This window comes from Protobothrops mucrosquamatus, unplaced genomic scaffold, assembly GCF_001527695.2.
Source record: "Protobothrops mucrosquamatus isolate PMUCROS unplaced genomic scaffold, P.Mucros_1.0 scaffold480, whole genome shotgun sequence".
NCBI lineage: Eukaryota > Metazoa > Chordata > Lepidosauria > Squamata > Viperidae > Protobothrops > Protobothrops mucrosquamatus.
This window is the reverse complement of record NW_015386800.1, coordinates 223,083-244,428: the sequence shown is the minus strand read 5'-3', so window position 1 is coordinate 244,428 and position 21,346 is coordinate 223,083. Positions and strand designations below refer to the sequence as shown.

At 36.0% G+C, this 21,346-nt stretch overlaps 1 protein-coding gene across 5 annotated transcripts in view; it reads right to left on the bottom strand.

Moving 5' to 3' along the window:
- The window catches only part of RGS7 (regulator of G protein signaling 7), a 174,481-nt gene that overhangs the window by 52,304 nt on the left and 100,831 nt on the right, over positions 1-21,346 (bottom strand). For all 5 annotated transcript variants that reach the window (XM_015816681.1, XM_015816683.1, XM_015816680.1 and 2 more), the window contains exon 3: positions 11,870-11,920. In XM_015816681.1, the coding sequence (XP_015672167.1) occupies positions 11,870-11,920 (51 nt within the window). The remainder of the gene's footprint in view (positions 1-11,869; positions 11,921-21,346) is intronic.

The following is a 21,346-nucleotide window of genomic DNA, read 5'->3' as shown; positions in this document are numbered from 1 at the left end:
TTCTGTTCTGTTCTTATAAAAGAGTAACTCAGAGGAGTTACATGAGGTTTCTTCAGCAGTCTTTTATACTAAGAGCATATTTTTAAAATAAGTTGAATACAAGGTACTTTGACTATTCTGGCCAGTAATCTTGGGGACACCTTATTGTTCTTTTTAATAGCAAGCTTAAATAGTCCCACTTAACAAAAGTAATGCATATTCAAAAAACTTGTTCTTTTTAGTTACTACTCCCAAAAATGGATTTTAAAAAATTAAAACTGAGTTTCAGAGAATGTGGAAATATGCCACAGGGACACTCTACTTTGTGTCCCCTACATTCTGACCTTAAGCACAGGAGAAAGAAAGTTATGAGTAACTAACTCCTTTCTTCTAAAGATGAGATAGACAAAGACAGCTGGCATGTACTGCATGGGACAGGAGCTCCTCCCTCCTTTACAGTTCCATCTGTTTCATCAGGGTTTGTAGGAAGAAGAGATTAGGAAAAGAATTGTCATCTCCTCCTCCTCTACCACCTCCTCTTCTCCAAACCTGTCTGGGCATATGGAGAGAGTCCTGCTGCGTTTAGTTGTCACCCCTTTTGAGACGACTTAGTGTGGGTAAAGAGACAAGAGGCACTGGGGGCACATTGCTGTTACTGTTGAGATGTTATTGTGAATTAAGCAAGCAAGCAAATAAACAAACGATAACACCGAAATTATAAATACTATACATTCATCTAGAGTGGAGAGTCTGTTGCATTTTTTTTGTCAAGTGATGTAAAGGTTAGATTTCCTACTGCAAACATCAGCTACACCACTCAATATCGGGGAAATTTGTACAGAAGGAGGTCGTGACCCATCTCCATTGTTCCAGGGGGCTGAACATGAAATCTGCAGGAAGGCAGATTCTGACTGAACGTTAGAAAAAAAATATTCCTAACAATACAACAAAGGATCAGTTATAGTGATGAGCTCCCCTTCACTGGATAGTGAAGCTAGATTTATGCCAGAGATGCTTTAAGTGAAGCCTCTGCATTAAGCAGCAGGATAGACTGAGTAGCCTAATGGCTTTTTCCCTTTAGGATTCTGTGACTTATCATCTTAATGATAACAAAGATGATTCAAGTTTGATCCCAGGTATTTCAGGAAAAGAAGACAGTTCACTGTCTTTTGATGATGATGATGATGATGAAATGAATTGCCTAGTACAGCAGCTTTTCTCAACTTCATGATCTTCAGCCAGCATAAGTCAGCAGTGAGAAATAAAAATTATTGTTAACAAATCTCAAAGGATGGATAATCCTAAAACAATCTAATACAAAGTTCATGTCAGATTCCGTTTTTTTCTTTTAATTTCTTTTCCAGATTACAGGTAGTCTTTATTTTACTGACTGCTTCATTTAAAGTGAAAGTTATGGTAATGTAAAAAAAAATTAAGCTTTGCAATCAACTTTACTACCATTGCAGCATCCCATTTGATCAACATTCAGGGGGTTTGCAACTGGCACACATTCACAACTTTTGCAGTGTCCTGCGGTTATGCAATCACTCTTTGTAAGTTTGACCACTGGCTTGTAAAAAGCAAAAGTAATGGAGAACACGGAAGTAAAATTGCAAGTCACTGCCATATGATGTTTTGCTTAATGACCAAATGGGAAGTGATGTCATAACAGATTATTTTCCACTTAGCAACTTTGGCACTTAGTGACAGAGTCAGTGATCCCAGTCATGGTCGCTAAGCGAGGATTATTTGCATTTCTTCAATTTCCTTTATAGTTACTGTTCCCTCCTGTTTGGGGATTTATAATGTCTTTCCTCAACTTTTTTCAGTCTCATAGGAAAGTTATCAAAGGATCATTTTCCCCTCCCCAGAATTACAGTTTATAAATTCTTCTCATGGGTCTTGATCATTTATTAATTCATTTGTCTATTTATTATCAGAAATTAATTTAAGACCTTTATGAGTAACTTTTTAATGTGTTTCTTAAGCACTGTAGATAATTCTATTAGTCATCATATAAATTACTAAAATAACTGTATACGGCAGAGATTAGTCTGTTTTCCCCATTCAAACACAAGTGCCTCTCTCTTTCTTAGGCATCATAGAATGGAACAGGAGATAGAATAGGTTCTTTTCATATTGAAATTCAACTAATAAATACTTGAACACAATTGCAGTTCCAGAATGATATTCTGAATATAATGGAACATATTTTAAATAATGAATTTTCAGAAATATAAATATAGCTTTCATTTCCAAAATACAAATATAGCCTTTGCTTCATGGTTACTATAGCAGTTGAAAGTTCAATGTCAGATGTTTTATGTGCAGTGTATTTTGTGAAGAGAAAGTTTCAATTTTTCTGGGACACATTGAAGCAGATTTTTAACTAAAGTGCTCCTCTAGTCAACCAAGCAATGTTACCTGGCATTTATTTACCTGGACTATGCAAGTAGAATACACGTTCCCATAACAGAATCATATTATTTTATTTTACTTTTTTTAAGATTAGATTTATTATTTATTAAAATATTTCTACTCTGCCCACCATTCTAAGATCCTCAGAGTAAGTTACAACCCTTAAATATATTAGATAAAAATTAAACTGAAGTAAAATAATAAATTGTTAGAATAATACCCAGCAATAAAAAAACAATGGGATAACAGCCAGGTTCAAATGCCAGCTAAACAGCTGTCAACCCTGGCACCAGTCTGGCTTTCAGAGAAAATATTCCAAAACCAGGGATTTTTAGATAGAGTAGCCCTCACCCGTAGCCTTACCAACTGTGGGAACTGCTCCCTCAACAAAAATTAATATAATACACAATAAAAGATGTATTTTCTGAAGCATCAAGACCCTAAATCATTACAATCTTTAATCTCATTACTAAAGCTTGAAGTCCAATTTTCAGGATAAGTATTTTTGAGATAGGGCAGCTGGCAACAGGACATGTTCTTTATTTGTGGGAAACACCCTCAAAATCTCAGGAACAATTCAATTTTATTATATATGATTTGCATAGTTGCACTCATGCTCAAGGTTTATTTCTTACCGAGAGAGTGGTGCATTGTATCAGAGAGACTGCAACATCAAAAGGCCTATAAGCCTTCCAAAACAATGAAATTACTGTTACGGTATATTATTGTGTTTATAAAGCCAGGCATGCAAAACAGCTAGAAAAAACTAAGACAGTGTTAAAGGTCCCTAAATCAAGTTAGACAGGGTAACTCTTAGAATTTCTTCTAAGACGACTAAGCAAAAAAGGTAGAAGTTGTCACACATAATGAAGAGGGAAAGATACCATTTTTCAGGCCCTAAAACCAAGGGTCCTGCTGGCTGCTTTGGAGCAGAATATAGTTATTGCTGAATTTGCCAAGTTTGGATGCCTGGATGGGAACAAAACAGGATGGGATGATGATGAAGCCAAGAATGAAGAAAACAAGCGCTGAATACTAAACTTCCACTCTACTGTTATTCCATAATATTGTGAATCGTTAGAATACAATTTTCATTTGTTCTTGGGCCCTTTAAAAATTCCTCTGGAATAACTGAAAAGGTGGGATTGTTGAGGGATATTTGTGTTTTAATAATGGGGAGTAGTTTGCTAATTACCAAGCTGATTTCTAAAATGTAACTATTAATAGTGTTTATTCATCCATCATTTAGATTTTTTTCCTAGTTAATCTCAAGAAACAGTAGAAACCTGAGTCTAACATGAAAACCCATATGTCTGCTTTTACCCCACATTTACCCCAACAGCACTATCACAGACCCCGACAACTTTGCACACAGGATTAGAGGTAATGTTATTTGCTCTTCCTTTAAGTCATCATGAGTTACAAGGTCAAAGTAGTATCAGAATATGTTAGCTTCCAAGGATCCCAAGGTATCGTTATAGATCCCAAGGTATCATTCTGGAACAACAAAACTGTAGAGCAAGGGACTGTGGAACTCACACACATCAAAAGGTTTCAGGCTGTCTCTGAACACATAATTAACCAGCACAATGGAAATTTAGCACCTTACAATTACTAATTGATGAGATATTTGTAATCGGCATCTTGTGTAGCTTACTACTGCATAACTACTCTTTCTCCCCCTGTCTCTTGCTTCATCTGAAATCCTACATCAGTGAGCTACAGCTCATAAAAGCTTATGTTTTTTAATGAGTTAGTTTGAACAGGTGTCAAACCTCCTTCTGAATTTAGGCACCTTATCATGTTATTTAACATGGTCTTCTACAACTTTGGGTGACCCACTTTTTTGTGTTATTAGAAAATGTATTAGAAAATTTTCAAGATTTTTTTTTCCAGAGAAATTCACCTGCCTCATCAACTTACCTGTACTGTTGATACTGTATGATATATATTTTAATGTTGGCCCTCCATCTTTCCTGTGGTGTTTTTTGCCCCTAGCTCAGGGGTAGGCAACCTTGGCTCTTTTATGACTTGTGGACTTCAACTCCCAGAATTCCTGAGCTGTGCTGGCTCAGGAATTCTGGGAGTTGAAGTCCACAAGTCATAAAAGAGCCAAGGTTGCCTACCCCTGCCCTAGCTGATCAACAGGAGCCAATATATGACTGGTTTCATTCTTAATGAATTTCATCAGATACATATAGACTCTGTAATCAGTTTTAGACATCATATAGTCCAACTTTCTTTACCAATACGTAAGTGGCAAAAATACCACAGAAACATATACAGTAAATCCACCCACATCCCTGTGTGGTGGGTGGGTAACAAGATTCACAGAATGTGTAGCTTAAGTTCATGACATGCATCAACCTGTTTCTCTAGATTGACAGCTTAAAATAAGGAAGACATACTGTTATTCCTTACCTCCATCTTTCCCCGCTTATAAAGTCAGTTATATATGTGACACATGCATATTTGTAAAGTATCCTACAGAAGTGCTCTGTATTTTTAATGTGTAAATGGAAGAGTTTAAATTTCACCTCTTGTAATGTTTTTACAGTTTGTGATATGTGGAATCATATCTTAAAATTAAAAGTCACTATAATAGACCATAGAATAGTAGAGTAGGAAGGAACCTCGGAAGTCTTCTAATCCAACCCCCTGCTCAAGCAGGAGACCCTATACCATTTCAGACAAATAGTTGTCCAGTCTCTTTTTGAAAGCCTGCAGTGTTGGACACATTATAATAATAATGAGAATTAAAATATCACAATGCCGAAAAACCCCCAGGTCATAATTGTATGCAAAGGGAAGTTTGAAAACTGAAATTGTAATAGAATGTGAGGAGAGCAAAGGCCTTGAGCTGGGTTATATGGGTGGGTTACAGGAAGTCACAAGTGGAGGAATATAGCTTCCTTGCTATTATCACGGAGCATTGATTAACATCAATGTGAGGAAGTAACTACTCTTTCTGGAGAACTGGGATCCTAGTGCCTTCTACTTGTTACATAAGATGCACAGAGTCATTTTCCTAAAAGCAACTCCAATGCAGCTGGCATTTTTAATGATGTAACCTTAAGGCAGGAAATGATCATGCATGTGAGTTGTTTTAACAGAACAGAAGTTTTAAGGATTTTCATTCTTCTTCTGCTATAGGAACCAATTCGGTAGGCTCTATCTTTATGCTATGAACACATGAAGCCACGTGCAGCTTGAGAAAATGTATTAGACAGCATAATCTCCATATTCTTACCGAGGAAAAGTTTGAGAATAGGCACTAATTTTCCTATATATCATTATTAATTTATTCACTTTAAAATATTTGAAACTAAGGCTTCTGTTCTCTTGTCATATTACGACACATGTCTCAGGGCAATAGAACTAAAAATCAAAGCAACTACGTTTGAAAAGTAAAGTTGACGAAGTTTTGAGGGCATAAGTAAGACAACCTACATCTGGACTATATAAATCTTTTATATCTGCTAAATTGGACATTCATTCCCTTATACAGAATACTGATTGAACTGCATAAATCAATGCTATTGCAGTAGGAAAAAGAGGGACTGACCTTTAGAATAACTGGCCTTTAGAATGAAAGAGTAAACAAGTATTATTTCAATTATTAAGGACATTAAGTCCAAAGTATATAACGTATATAATCAGCATTTTTGTATACATGATATTAAAGAGATGGGATAACAGGTGCATTAATATAATCCTGCAGCATAAGTCCACTTTGAAAATTGCAGGTAATTTATTTTTCATGCATTGGCTAATAGGGATAAAACTGCAGAATGACAATATATGCAATTAAAACATATTTTGATCTCACAATTTGTCTAGACACATTAGCAGCATCTATTATCCTAAATTACTAATAGCACTGAAATGTGTTTTGGGGTTTTTCTGATCTGTGATATTTTTTTAATAATCAGTTAAATAATATTGTTACATTGAACTTTAGCTGTTTGCAAGAACATTGGATTAGGAACTTGGCATACCTATACTAACTGTAATTCTAATTAACCAATGGTCAAAGGTTTTAAAAAATATTAAATATGTTTTTTAGGTGGAGTCCTTGATGCTCTCTGAGCTTGGTTGTTTGCTTGCAGTCATTTCATTACAAAAGTAAGTAACATCATCAGTGGTATCTGGTAAGAAAATGTCTGTAAGCTAACAACCAAGCTAAGAAAACTCCAATGACTCCACAGTTGATTTTTGATTGATTTTTTAAGGTGTTAATGTGAGTTGAATTCAACAAAAATAGTTTTCCTAATTATCGATTACTTCAGAGAGTTGAGGTGCCAACTTTATTATGCTGAAAATGTAAATTGATTAAGAGGACACTTAATCCTGCAAATATAATATGGGTTGCAGAACTGAAGATGCTTTTGTTTCAATCACCCTTTGAAGCTGGGTTGATTTCATTCTGAGATCCCAGGTGGGAATTTATAGCTGGGAAGCTATAAAAATGTTTTAAATAAAATTAATAAACGGAATAAGCCGTGGGAGCACCCAACGTGGCCTCTCTCTGTCCCAGAAAAAAGATCCTACATTTGTGGAAGGAAGAGGAAACAGCTCTTAAAAATTAACAATGGCCCAGTCCTACTCAAAATGCCTTTGTCCAAGGAGGCTCTTAGAAGCTTGCAAGCATTTAAAAGAAAGGATTATTTCTCTGAGCACATCTGCCCAACACCTCGCAGTGTCTTCATAAGGTTTTTTACTAAGCCATCATTACATCCTTCACAAAAGCACTGAATACTAAGGCCACCTGCCTCCAATCGTCACTAAGGAAATCCTTAAGAATGGGATAATGCCCCCAAAAGTTAAGATTGATTTGAGAGTTTTTGTATATGAAATCATGTTTGCATTAATAACAGTGGTAATGGGGAGATAAATCAATTTGCATGGCCGCAAGAGATTCCAATTTCAAATTAAAGGAGCTATCTATGATACACAGAAGTGGAGTATTGAAGTTTTAAAATAGTATCTTGTTGAAAAAGTTTCACAGCTCTAAACTTTTCAGTCCTTGCTCCAATTCTGTCATAAGCTGACATAAGAACATTTAGCATTAGCATATAATTAGAAGTATAAGATTAATTGAATGATATTTTTAAAATGATTAATACCACAATCTGTACCGTCGATGTCCCAGATGGTGCTTCTGGTACCTAATGATAGAGGTTTTTAGGTCTTCATTCACCTGTACCATTGATGTATTGGGACACGTGTGCAAGATAAATGCAACGTTACCAGCTAAAATATTGAAAGCTGAATATACAAGCACAGTTACAGGAACTACAGCATGCATTAACAGGTGCAAACTATCTATGCCGTTTCAAGGAAACAAATAATATCACAATAGTTAGCACCCAATACAGACATATTCTACTATTTTTATGTAGATCCCCTTGTCGTGGGATCTTAGAAGCTTTAAAACAAATGCTCCAAAATTACTTTTTCATATTTGCCCTGTTTTCTGCATCTGCCATTCGCTGTGGCAATTAAATACAAATAGGATAAATATCAACATTTGGAAAGGTGGAGAGAAGCCCATATTCTCAACATTGTATAGCTATGAAGCTTAGACTTTAGAGCCAACAGTTTATTCTTGGTCTCTGCTATGCATGTCAACAAACCTGTCTGAATCTGCCCACTTCCTCTGTTAATTACTTCTGCAAATGGCATGTAAGTTGTTTTTAGGATACAAAGAACCTTCAGAAGGACAAGTTTCATTATGCTGAGTGGGTCACCTTCAATACTCAGTGAAAGAAGTTTCATGTCAGTTTAAGCAAAACTTACTTAATCATCATTCTTAAATTATCTTTTAATTTAACCATTTTTGTCAGAATAAAATGGGTGCTGTGTAAGACATAGCCATGTACCTCTGCTGAAGATGGAGCATAAGAGATTAAGGCCTACAAAGAAAACACAAGAGTTTCTCACTTGGGCTATAGTATTTCTCTCCTAAAAGAATACACAAAGACTTCTTCTCATTCTAATCCTTCTAGTTCTAATGCAAAAAAGAGCAGCATCACTTTAAATTAAATGTAATAAATGCAAGCTATATGAATAACAAGAGCTATATGTGCTGCTAACACATTCACACCATACAACAACATTTTAACAGTGTGAAGATGAGATTTCTCAGTTCTGTGCCCTCAAAAGCAGCAAGCTGTGAGGTACTATCACCCCTGACATTAAAAGCACCCAGGCTGCTCAACTGCTAGGTGCTTCTGCAAAGGATTTGAAAACACGTATCTCCATAGCCAAAGGAAGCAACAGAATTGATACTGCCAGACACTGTGTGGAATTCACACCAATATCAACATCTACATTCACGTCCACATCTACATCTACATTTATATCTTATGTGTGTGAGAGAAAGAGAGACAGAAAGAGAGAGAGAGAAAAGTTTTACGAAGTAGTTTGCAATCTTTCTCTTAATAGCCAGAGCAAATTTTACAGAGGCCAAAAAGTTGTCTGTATTCATAAGGGCTTAAACCTACAGTAGTTCTCTAACCTCAAAAACAGCAAAACAGTATTGACTCTGTACCCATGAGGGAGCTGGAATTATAGAAATATTACCTGTTAATGCATGCCTGAAAAGGTAATACTGTTTAATATTACAACTTGGATTCACAGTCCTCTATATTCAAAAATGCAGTAAAGAGAGAGATATGAAGAAGAAATTAGACAATCAGTTGTCTGGAATGTATAGTCTCCTGCCTGAGTAAGGGGTTGGACTAGAAGACCTCCAAGGTCCCTTCCAACCCGGTTATTCTATGTTCTACAGTCTATGTTCTACCATAAGATGCTGTCAGGTTGGTGGTATAGTTTAAATTCAGCTCTGTTTTCTTGCCTTTCTCAATCTGCTTTTTCCCCTTCTCTCTCTGTACACTGCATATTTTCCGAATTCAGAAAACCATTTTCTGCATTAGAGGGGGAAAAACCCTGAGAGCAGTATTAAACTGAAGAGTGACAACACATGTACATTCTTCAAAATCCCAATAGAACAACAATCTTTATCACTTGCTTAAAACAGTGTAAGTTAATCTCACCTCCTTTGCAACAATCAGGGTGCCACTACCAAAGATGCCCCATTTTTAATTCCAAACAATCTAGTCTAATTATAGATTTTCCAGTGAGGATTGTAAATTACGGAGCATCTATGGAGATTCTCAGTCATCCAGGTCATGGTTGTCCCAAAGATGCTTTTTCAAGAGGCAACTGGACTTTCTTGTTTTTCTTCGAAGACATTTCGCTTCTCATCCAAGAAACTTCTTCAGCTCTGACTGGATGGTGGGGAATGGAAAGATTTATATTCCTTGCAGACAGCCGGTCATTTGAATTCTTTTAGAGGGTCATTGAGGCCACTTGGAGGTTTATCTAGGAATATGTGGATCAAAACCAATCCTTTGATTTGTGCCAAAAATGAACCACAAGCTTGAAATTGTGGCTGCAGAAGTTTAGTTACTGCAGTTTATATGAGGTGTAGTTTCAGAATGTTTTCAAGGGCAATCCTATCTCCTATGCTCTTCCTAAATAAGAGGTGATTAAGGTATGAGTCATTGTAGCCAGATCTTTTTTTCCTCAAATAGTGCACAGCTGGCAAACTGGATAAAGCTGTGCAAAGGCGTTTTCAGGCATTCTTGCTATCTGAGTCCCTGCCAAACTGTTCAGAATCCAAAGTCATGTGCAAATTGGAAACCTGACCTTTCAGAGATACTGCTGCCCTAACTTGAATGGGTTGGATTCCTCACCACCCTATTAGATCATCTACTGATCAAGAGAATTTCCTCCATGTCTGGGTGAACTTCACTTTCTTCCCCATATCAAATCCCTCACTGCACTGAGGGTACAGTTCAAAGACTCCACCTTAGGCTCCTTAGCATCATTTCAGATGATACAGAATTTGCTGTTATTCAGTGCATTGTTATGATTTAATCCCTGATCTATGGATAAAATTCCTCAGTGTCTTCATGTACACATTAAAAAAAAGAGTACAATATACACTGTAGATATAAGAAACCCACAGGATAAAAACAAGAGTTTTTACTGCATCATCTTCTGAAAGAACTAAAAAATAGTGTCCACAACTACTATCAATAACAATTCTTAAAAAGTTTCTAGTCACTGATTATATGAATTGCTGTTGAAAATTCCATTAAAACCATGCCCACTTCTCAGCACATTCTGTCTGTAAAATATCTATGGTTCTTTTTACTCCAACGGTGAGCTAAAATTCAAATTGAAGAGTTCTGCATGATCATATTCAAAGAGAGTCAGTTTGGTCTAGTAGTTAAGATTCCAGGCTAGAAACTAGGAGATCATGAGTTCTAGTCCACCGTAGGCATGAAAGCCAACTGGGTGACTTTGGGCCAATCACTTCCTCTTAGCCCATCTCACTTCACAGGATTGTGGTTGTGGGGAAAATAGGAGGAGGAAGAAGTATTAGATATGTCCTCATAAAACTAATAAAGGCATGATGTAAATAAACGAGAAGATTAAGATACAGAGTGATTCAATATAAGACAATATAGTAAGAGAAAATGGAATGGAAATAAACAATGGCAAAAAGAAGATAGAAACAATATGTTCATCTTTTAGCTAATGATCTCTAGGAATGGACTCTGGAGAATGGATAGAGGCATATCTAAAATAATGTTTGTAACATTCTAGTTTTCTTTTAATTTATAGGCCTGTAGTATATATAACAGAATTTTCTCTTTTGAAATGTTTCTATACTGTTTCCATTAGCAGAAATCTTTGATGAATGGATTGGAAACTCTTTGGATCACATATGTCAATTTTATCTTTAGGGGACTTATTTTCCAAACATAAGAGTTTAGATTTTATGACATTATTACATTTTACAAGTTAGCTACATTGTTGCTGCTATTTTTATATTGAATATTTCTCTTGTCCCTATTTTAATCATGACAGCATAAAAAATCCCAAAGTACTTTGAATGATTAATATAATATATATTCAGTGATTGTATCTGTATCTAACCCAGCCTCACTAGGGGATGGGATGGGATGGGAAGACATGCTAGTAAGAAGATTTTCTGTGGTTCTTCAGTTATCAGCCTGAAAGAAAAGTGGGACAGAGTTGCAGAAAACCACTGAGAGAAAGGATTCTGTATTTTGATCTGTTCATAAACTTTGTCCTTTTCTTTGGAATATCATATAAAAGAGAGAGCTAATTTAATTGACATAATTCATGAGTGAGGAGCATTTTTAAAACACAAACTTTCATTATGAACAAGCTCTAATGGACCACATTCTGGGAACTGGAAGATTTGAAGGCAAGAATGGTATGCTTCTTAATATGGAGTCAACCCAAAATCCAGAATCCTCAAACTCTCTGAAACAATATTCCATGCCATGACTAAACAATCATAAAGAACAAGTTTAAAAAATTTGCAGGGACAAAGTGGAAGGTGATTGATAAATAAAAATGATGCATTTACCTGGATCTTCTATCGACAAATTCTTTGTTAACCACTGAACAATATCCGAGCCTAGGAAGAAAATTATAATATAATTAAAACGCACTTGCCGTAAAGTAGCCACATTTTCATGCCATTTTAAAAGCAAAGCAAAAGTTGGCTGTCCCAATAGATTTGTTTATTAGTATATAATATAAAGATGCAACAAGTGAATTCTAATAGCAGTTTAATAAAGACTACGAGTGTTAGTATTTTTTAAACAGTAAATCCCTTATTGAATTTGCCACCTGCTGCCCTGAAAAATATAGTCTCCCATAGATTGAAGGGTTTATCACTATGACATAGGGAAAGGCCTAGCCAGTCTTCTGAATTTCTCCAGACTGCTGGGGACACATCAGTGTTGATTTTGGAGGTGGGGGCTGCATCAGAGAGCAGAAGGGAAAGTCCTTTAACTGTGGAAGCACAGTTAAAAACTGAAGAACAAATGTTACATATTATTGAACCCCTTACACATGGAACAGTTCAAACAAATAAATAAGAAAAGCCAACCTCACTTTGCCCAGGAAGGATAAATAATTACATAATTAATACTGGAAAAAAACCTTAATATCCAATAATCTAACTTTTCTAGTGAATCACATAACTATGTCTCTGATCATGATGATTCATTATTAGCAGCAATCTGTGGAAAAAGACAGTCTTTCATTTATCCAATTCCTAAACTGTTTCAGGGTATTTAATCCAGATCACATTTTACCTTACTTTACTGGACTGCAATTCTTCTCTCCTATAATGTAGGCTGTGTTGTACAAATGTGAAAAAGATGTCTTTAATTCACTATAGCAAATACAGATACCTTTGAGTTGTGCTCAACTCCTAGTGGTAAAGAGGTTGTAATATTAACATAAGGTTATATTAGGTTACATTAACAGAATTGTGCTAGTCTGAAAGTACATCTCTTCCCCCTCACATTTATGGGCCAAGAAATCAGAAATGGTCTCTTCTGAGACATTTGCCATGGCCTCATTCCTTTACATCTTTTCCACTGGAAAACTCAAATTTCACAGATGTCATGAAATATTCTAGCCTGTTTTCTCATATATCTGAGATTTTTATCTATGTATTAGCAAACCATGTAGCCTGGGATTAACAAAAAGCTCATTATCAAAATATGTAACAAAAACTTGGTTAAAAAATTCTCCCCAAATTTTCAAGTCTTCTTTCAGTTATACTCTAATTCAAACCTTGATTATGTAACAACACTATAAATAAGGACTATAAGGCAAGAATATTATGTATTATTACTACGTTGTTGCAAAAGGGTCTACCATTTCACTGAAGATAAGATAATCTTTCCTTCAAGGCACATACTTGAAAGTTATGATTTATTTTTACAACTATAATTTCTGTGATAGCCAGGGAATCAACTTAGTGTATTATTTTTCACAACAATGAGGAAGCAGAGAACTAAATGTATTTCATGTCCCCATTCATTTAAAATAGTGTGTCGACATACCCTAACATTTGTCCCTACATACTTAAGGATATATCACAAATTGAATGATTGGTTGTTTTCCATCTTCCCACTGATTAGAAAGGATACTTGAACTAAACTTATCTTGCTCTTGTCTAAAACTCTCCTTCGATACTTATTTTGAAAAGGCATCAACTTGATTACTGGAGATGCTGAGAACACTGAAGAAGAAAAATGATTTTTTTTATGAACAGGTACAATGTTTCTGCAGCTTTAAAAAAAGATTAAAAAAACAGTATTTTTTAAATAACTTTTTGTTTTTGGCTAGATCTAAAGTGTTAAGACACATCAATTAGTCCAGAGTTTGCATGTTTATTTTTAGAATATGTGCTATAAATTTCTTTTTCCCTCAGAGGCGGCCCAACTCTTCTGTGCTAACCGAGTGCAAATTTTCACAGCTAAGTTGCAAAGAACTTAGCAAAGGAGAGGTGTGGGTAGCCTGGGAGCCACAATAACAAACTAAGTTGCAGAGGCTATTCTATTAGCCTTCATTAACGATGTCAAAACAGTGCCATGTTTTCACATTTTCTTCTGTCTTCTCAAGTTCTATCCCACACATAAACTAAACTAATCTTTCTCTAAAAAGCATCAGTAACACTCTATAATTTGCACAACAGTAACCTCTTCCATAACACACTAACAACTGCTTGTGACTGTTAATGTTCCTAAAACAGGGAGTTTTAATCATTCAAGGATAACTTAACAAGTGGCATTTGCACTGATAGCTCATCTTATGCCAGAGCAAATTCCAAATGACACCATGTAAAAACCATCCATCATAAAGGAAGATACATCAATGAAGACAAACTTTATTAATAATCAAATATTCAAATCTATCACAGAGTAACTAATAATTAGGATTATTAGTCATTAAAGGCTGAATCTATCAGGCCAAAAATCTGTTTCTCTACCCTGCTCTGATGACTAGCAGTTCTGAGAAGGTCCCAGAAACTTATATATTAAAAGTCTGTGTTCTATTACTGAGTTATGGTTTTCATATTACTAAACATCTTTCAATTATTTCTTAAACTTATGTTTTTATGTATCTTCATTTATATTTCTCTTTTGGCACTTGCATTGCATCCCAGATAAACAACATAGCATCCAAAGGGCTATCTGGTGTCACTACAGCAGGGGTGTCAAACTCGCAACATCATGTGACGTGTCGTGACATACCGCACTTTTTTTTCCATTGCCGGCAATGGGGTGGGCGTGGTTTCAGCATGACGCATCGGCCAGTGGGCCGGCAGTTTGACACTCCTGCACTACAGAGTCAATAAACTGAATAGTACGCAGATTCTGGATGCTTTACAGCTGTGGCAGAACCATCAATGATTATATTTACTACCTGGATTTGCATAAAAGGTTGCAGCATCTTTGGAAATGGAAGCAATTTTTTATTGGAATGGAAGAATAGTTTTATAAATTTTGCTATTGTCTTGACTCTTAAATTTAAGAAAAGGTGATAAGTATAACAAAGATTGAAATTTTTAAATATAGAATGAATCTGGTCAATTAGTCAATTTTCTTGTATATACATTTTTGAATGGTGTGTAAATGTTGTTTATCTCTATATCTCTGTTGATGTTTCATTTGTTAGAATGCCAAGCTTCCAGGAATTCTCTAGAGTTCTTAGATTTAGTTTAGACTAGTTTCCCAGGTGAAATTATGGTTGACTCGGTCAATGTGTTGTGAAATTAAGGCATTTTCATAGCTTTCTCATTGTTAATTGATGTTTATTGTATGAGCTCTGCTAGTTTTCTGCCACTTGATATAGTGGCTGTTACAGTCCTTATACTGTATGCTGTAGATGATTCATTTTTCTTCTTCTTGGGCTGCTGGGTCTCTTGCTTTACTTAAAATGTTTTGGAGGGCTTCAGTTAATTTGTGTGCTACAGTGATGCCATGTGGTTGTAACAGTCTGTCAATTGTTTCTGAGAGGTAAATGATGTATGGCAGTGTTAACTTTTTCACAGCTTGTAGTGGTTGCGCTGTCGTGCATTGAATGGTGAGGCACTTTTTCATGAAGAATCTATTGGGCCTGAAATGTATTAAGGAATATTTATGTAAAAGCACTGAAATTGGATCTTTGGATCAGTTATTTTTGTTTTCTGCAACCAGTGATAAACTTGTCCCCATCACCACCACCCAATGAGATAATATTGACAAGATTTCCAACACTGCATGCTATTGAGTTCAGTGGATCTTAACTGCATTGAAAATATGATGAGTATAGAGCAACATGTATGTGTCTGTTAAGGAGTACAAGTTTACAGAATGGCTAGGTTAACTGTTGTTTTAACCATTCATTTGTGTCTGACTCTTGGCAACTTTATAGGCAAGTGCTCTCCATGCTACCCTGTCAAGCATCTTTGTATCAGTTTTGAAGTTAGCAAGCCAGCATGCTTTTTGCTTGCCCCTTCTTCTTGTTCCACGAACCATTCCTAGCATCATAGACTTTTCCAATGAACTTGCATGCATGACATGACTAAAATAAATCAGACATAGTCTTTGATTTTGGCTTCTAGTGATGTGTCTGATTTTTTTTATGAGTCAGCATCTCTGTTGGATGCTCTGGTTGTCCATGGTATACACAATAATTCACACCAGCACCACAGTTCAAAGACATCAATTCTTCTTCAATCAGCCATTCTTAGTGTCCAGCTCTCACACCCATATCTCATTTTAGAGAAGACTATTGTTCTAAATTGCCTGTGTTTTGTATCAATATCAATATCTCTGCTTTTCCCAATCATATTCAGGTTAACCATTGTAGTGTGGCCTAAGGTTATCCTGCATTTGATTTCAGGGGTAGAAGTGCCATGATGAACAATTTTTGATTCAAGGAAGATAAATTCTTAAAGCCATTCAGTTTCCTCCTTAGGCTAGATTAATACAGCATGATAAATTGTAGTTGGCTTACACATTTTGTACATCAGGCAAAACGGGCTAGATTTACAAATCACGTTAAGTTCTAACAAGCCACATAGCTGGATTTACTCGCTTATTCTGCTTCCAGTATTCCTATTCTGCAATGTTTTTCTTTTAAAAAAAAAAGTAAAACGACTTACGTCAGGTGAAAGGGAAAGCTTAAGAGAACATAAAAACAAGAACATTGTTGAAATAATAAACATTTCAACCAACAACTACAGTAATTAATGAAGAAAAATAATGAGACTAGTTAGATGAATGGATGCACAACAGGTGAAGCCAGATCACATTCTGGCTCCAGGTGTTAACTAGACTGAAGGAGAGCTGCAGTTTTGACTAATTCATTTTCAGGTAGCTTTAATTTGATTCTAATTTTCTAGTCCCCAATGGAGACTTACTTGGCTTCTTAAAATAACGCCTACAAATCAATACAACCTTTTGCACTTTTTTTGTTTGTTGTTTTGCAAAACTGGTATATTTTCCATCTCCCACCCTCATTTTAAAATGTACTGACCTCTTTATTATTCAGAACCAGAGATTTCTTGGCTTGATATTTAACACTGCGAGAGCATTTCAGCACTAGCAATATATAATGTCACTCAGCCATCACTGGGGCAACATATCAGGAATTAAGATTTATGTTGCTTTAATGATAGCTGAATGGTGCCATAAATTCCTAGTGCAGAAATGCTACACCATGGCCATTTCTATACAAGTAATTTATAGCATCTTATAGCATCACTACCAATTCTAAATTGCTGAAATCCAGATCACCATTAGATAGCAGCAATTTGATATACAAGGCTTTTTGTTGCCATTTAGCAGCCAATTGAGTGATTGCATACAAGATTTGGTAACCCTAATGATCCAGCCATGTTTCATTAATAAAGACAAAATTTATATAGCCACAATAATGACAGAGTGACTTTCTAAGATGTTGTAACATATTAATGAAGAAATAGCCCACCTACCATACCATATCCAATCTGGAAATGTGTAAGGAAAAAAAATACTGCAGTTGACTATATTACTATATGAGTCATATTTTTTTAATTTAGTATTTACATGAATATTTAAGTATTTAAATTAGTATTTAAATAAGGCTCTCCAAAGCTTCTTATCTGTTTTCAGATAAATGCCTTTCAAGGGTAACTGTACTTTTAGTATTAATATATGTTATCTCTGCTCACAATTATTATTATTGCTGTTGTTATTTCTTTATTAGACTTCTACGTATGTCGCCCATCTCTCCAAGGCTTTTTTCTCTACCCATCCCATCTCAGCACTTCGGTTTTGTCTGTTTCTCTGAATTGCATTTTGATAGTTTGCTGATAAAGAAAACATTGTGCTTGATTATATTGAGTAGAAAAGAAGGCCAGAACAAGAACCATTCAGCCTTTTGAGTTTTAGGTGTATGAAATAAAGTGAAATATTTTTAAGATACTGCCGTGTGTTGTCGGAACATGTGTTGTTGGAACTAGCACTGGATGTCAGCTTCAATGCATGCTATGTGCAGTGGTGGGATTCATATATGTGAACAACTGGTTCTCTGTGTGGATGCTTCTTGATCTTCTGAGCTCCAGGTCCTAGCTTTGTGTTTGTTTACTTTGATGTAAGAGTGAAAAGCAACTTCGTATCTATCCCATTCTTTGTATTATTACTTAAACACCTCTGTGGTTATCTACAACTCACTGAAATTAATGATACCCTGTGGATTAGCAAAAGTCTCTGAAGTGCTGTTCGTGTTTTGCCAAGCACTTGGAAATAATTCCAAGTTCAGGGAAAGGCAAAAGCACTGAGAACTACTGCATACTTTGGAAGAGATATGAGGGCATGTACATTGTCTTATTCTTCTACTGTTTTAGATAGCCCATCTCTGCAGGATTGCCAAGCACAGACGTTTGTAATAATGTTTAAACAAACATGGATTCAAATCCAAACCAGAGGCATCCACCAGAAAGTGGCAGCCAAAAAACCCAAGGTGATTGCAGCAATCATGAATGACACAAACAAAAAATAATTGTACAGTCACAGCCACCATCTTGATTTTTTTTAACCCTTTCTCCCTTTTCACTGCATGGCAAACCCTTAAAGTCAGCCAGAGAGGGCTCTCTTCACATTACTGTTTTGTCATTGATTTTATTCCAGATATCTTTTGTATTGTTTCCCTGTAATGGAAAAATTATTAAAGTGCAACAAGACAAGTGCAAAAGATTAAAAGAGTTGATATAAAGAGATGTCTTCAAATTGGAAATGAGTGTGGAATTTTTAAAAGCCTTCCTCAATAACATTCTTCAGGGGAGTAGCTTCAATCAGCACCTAAAGGTATAATAGTAGATACTGTACTAATATGGGGTGGACGAGTCTTCCAAAGAGAAAACAGTCCTGGGAAAACCCACCAACAAGCGCATGCAACTTGACACTTTTTAAGTGCTATCGTACACACAATAGGACCTGCTTTGATAATCTCAGTGACCACCCTTGATTATAACAATTGAAGCAACCTCAAAGATTGCCCATTGTTCAAAGCTTCATGTGCCCAAAGTAAAACCTTCAACTAGACTTGGTAACTAAGTCTGCCAGTCTGAGGTAAGACTTATAGTCATTGTTTACTCAAGTAACTCAATTTCCTAGGATCACACAACATCATAAAGTAAATAAAAGATTGGGACCATGCAACATTTCAGACTAAAATGTGATTGGCTAATCTCTGGACCAGTATGTCATACAAGCAACACCTCTGAAAAATCAGACACCGGACATGCCAGAAATCTGCTTAGAATAAATGAAGATGGATCCCTTGAGCATTGGGCAGTTACTCAAACTAAGCAACAAAGCCCCAAGGTTGCTCAAAAGCACAAAATAATTCCCTTTTAACCACGGTGAAGCCAAAAACCCAAAAAGGAACATAAGAACCGAGGGAAATATCCACACAGATTATATCCAATAGCTTCTTCTCTTAGATAAGATAAGCTTTTTGTAGTAAGGAAAGAACAGGGTTTGAAATGTGGGGTTAAGGCACATGCAACTATCCCATCACACATAGATATTCAACCACAGTTATAAAAATTGCATTTAAGTACATAGTATGCCAGTTACATTACCAGTGGAAATTAAAAGGTTAATAGAATAAATACATAATGGAAACTGACTAGTTACTCTCTGGAAATATAATTAAGATCTATCTATTCAATTATTTTTAATTCTATTCTATTAGTAAGAGAGAAAATCTTATACATTCAGAATTGAAACCAGTACCCACTGGACACTATGGAAGGTTCACATATTGCCCTCAGGCACAATATTTTGGGCTTGGTTTTGTTTATTCAGTTATGAGTAAGTAAACAACAGCTTCACATGATGTATAAATCAATTCAGTAACAGTATTCACTTATCGCAGTAGCCAGGCTTTATTTTTGTTTGAATTATGTTAGAGTATGCTGAGCCACAGTCCTTACTTTATAAACCATCATGATATGCATCACACAACGCACTAAATCACAAGTAAGCAAAGCACATTCTGCTTTAGCATACTATGTGAATCAAGTCAGTAGGTGTTGTTGAGTAAATATTGCTAAATAAATATCCACTGGAAAATTTCTTTGCCTCTATTCTAATCACTAATATTCATTTTCCCCATGTTGCTAATATACTTTTTGCTTATTTTTGTTCTACCTCATCAAAATCATTGATGTTTTTACCCTGTTAATTTTTATTAGTAGCAAGGCAAAAACAGCTTAGCTGACTCAAACCTTTTGTTCTCAAAACGTTTTGTTTTATCCTATTTTTAACATATTTTTACACAACTATTTGATTTTCATTAATTGAGAAAAGCCAGCAAAACAGCTGTCTGTCCTTTTCATACCCCTCTACTTTTCAGGAACAGGTCAGGAAAGAAATGAAAAAGATCTTGACTCTAAATGGTTTTAGACATATCATTTCCCACTAAATAGAGGGCATAGCTATCTACTAGTCCTTGAACCAGCAGAAAAGTGCATTGTAATTAAATTTGCTACCTGGATTGCTGATCCCTATTTGGCCACAGTAATGAAGCTAGTGATAGGAATTGTCCATACTTTTTAAATACAGGACAAATTAAGGAAAGCAATTGGTGGATTCCCCCAACTTTGTTTTTTCTCCTATTTAGTACTATCAATTGGTACAAAAGCAATTAACAATAACTTTTCTTAGCATTCAATGAGATGCAAGCAAGATCAGGTGGGAGTGCTTGAAACTGCCTACCTGTCTACCTGTGCAGTTGCTCAAGAGTTGCAAATGCAAAGGTGCTCAGTGTCCATAATTGGGCTACTTCTGAGCACAACAGTAAACCCCAAATAGGCCTGCTGACAGGGGCAAAGGAGGATGAAACTGGAGGATTGGGCTGCATTCTTAACTTATGCTGGGGGGAAAAAATGGTAATGTTGGTAGCAAATCTAGTTCTGTCCTTCTAGCTAAGAGCATCCCGAAGTAGCCTGTGGATAGCCATGGTGCCAGAATGTACTAGGTAAAACATCACTCTCTCAAAGTAATAAAAACATAAAACCCTTGTTGGTAGGTTTTTTTTTTCCTGTAATGCACTGTGTGATGCACATTTTGTCGTAATGCGCTCAATGTGACAGTATGAGTGACATTCAGCTGGCAGAATCCAGTTGTCATTCCCGATGGCTGCAGAAGGCTAATTCTCTCTTGACGCACTCTTTCAAAAGAGCACTTGTTTATAAGATACTCACATCGAACCTGACAAGCATTTTGGAAAGCACTGGTCAGGTGTTATGTGAGAAGATGCCTCTCATATGCCTCAAATGTCCATCTGTCCTTCAGCCAAACTAAAATGGCCAGTGTTAGATCGCGCAGGCAGTAAGACACGAGTCGAGTGACAGTCAGCTCTTGGTTTATTGGCAAGGCATAAAGTAAATCCGGACTGGCTCTCTGGGCCAGGGGAGCCCTCTTTTATGGGATTCCCCTGGCTTGTAATCACACAATTCCATTGGCTGGCAAGACCCTGTTGCTAGTTAGCCAACCAGCAACGGGCA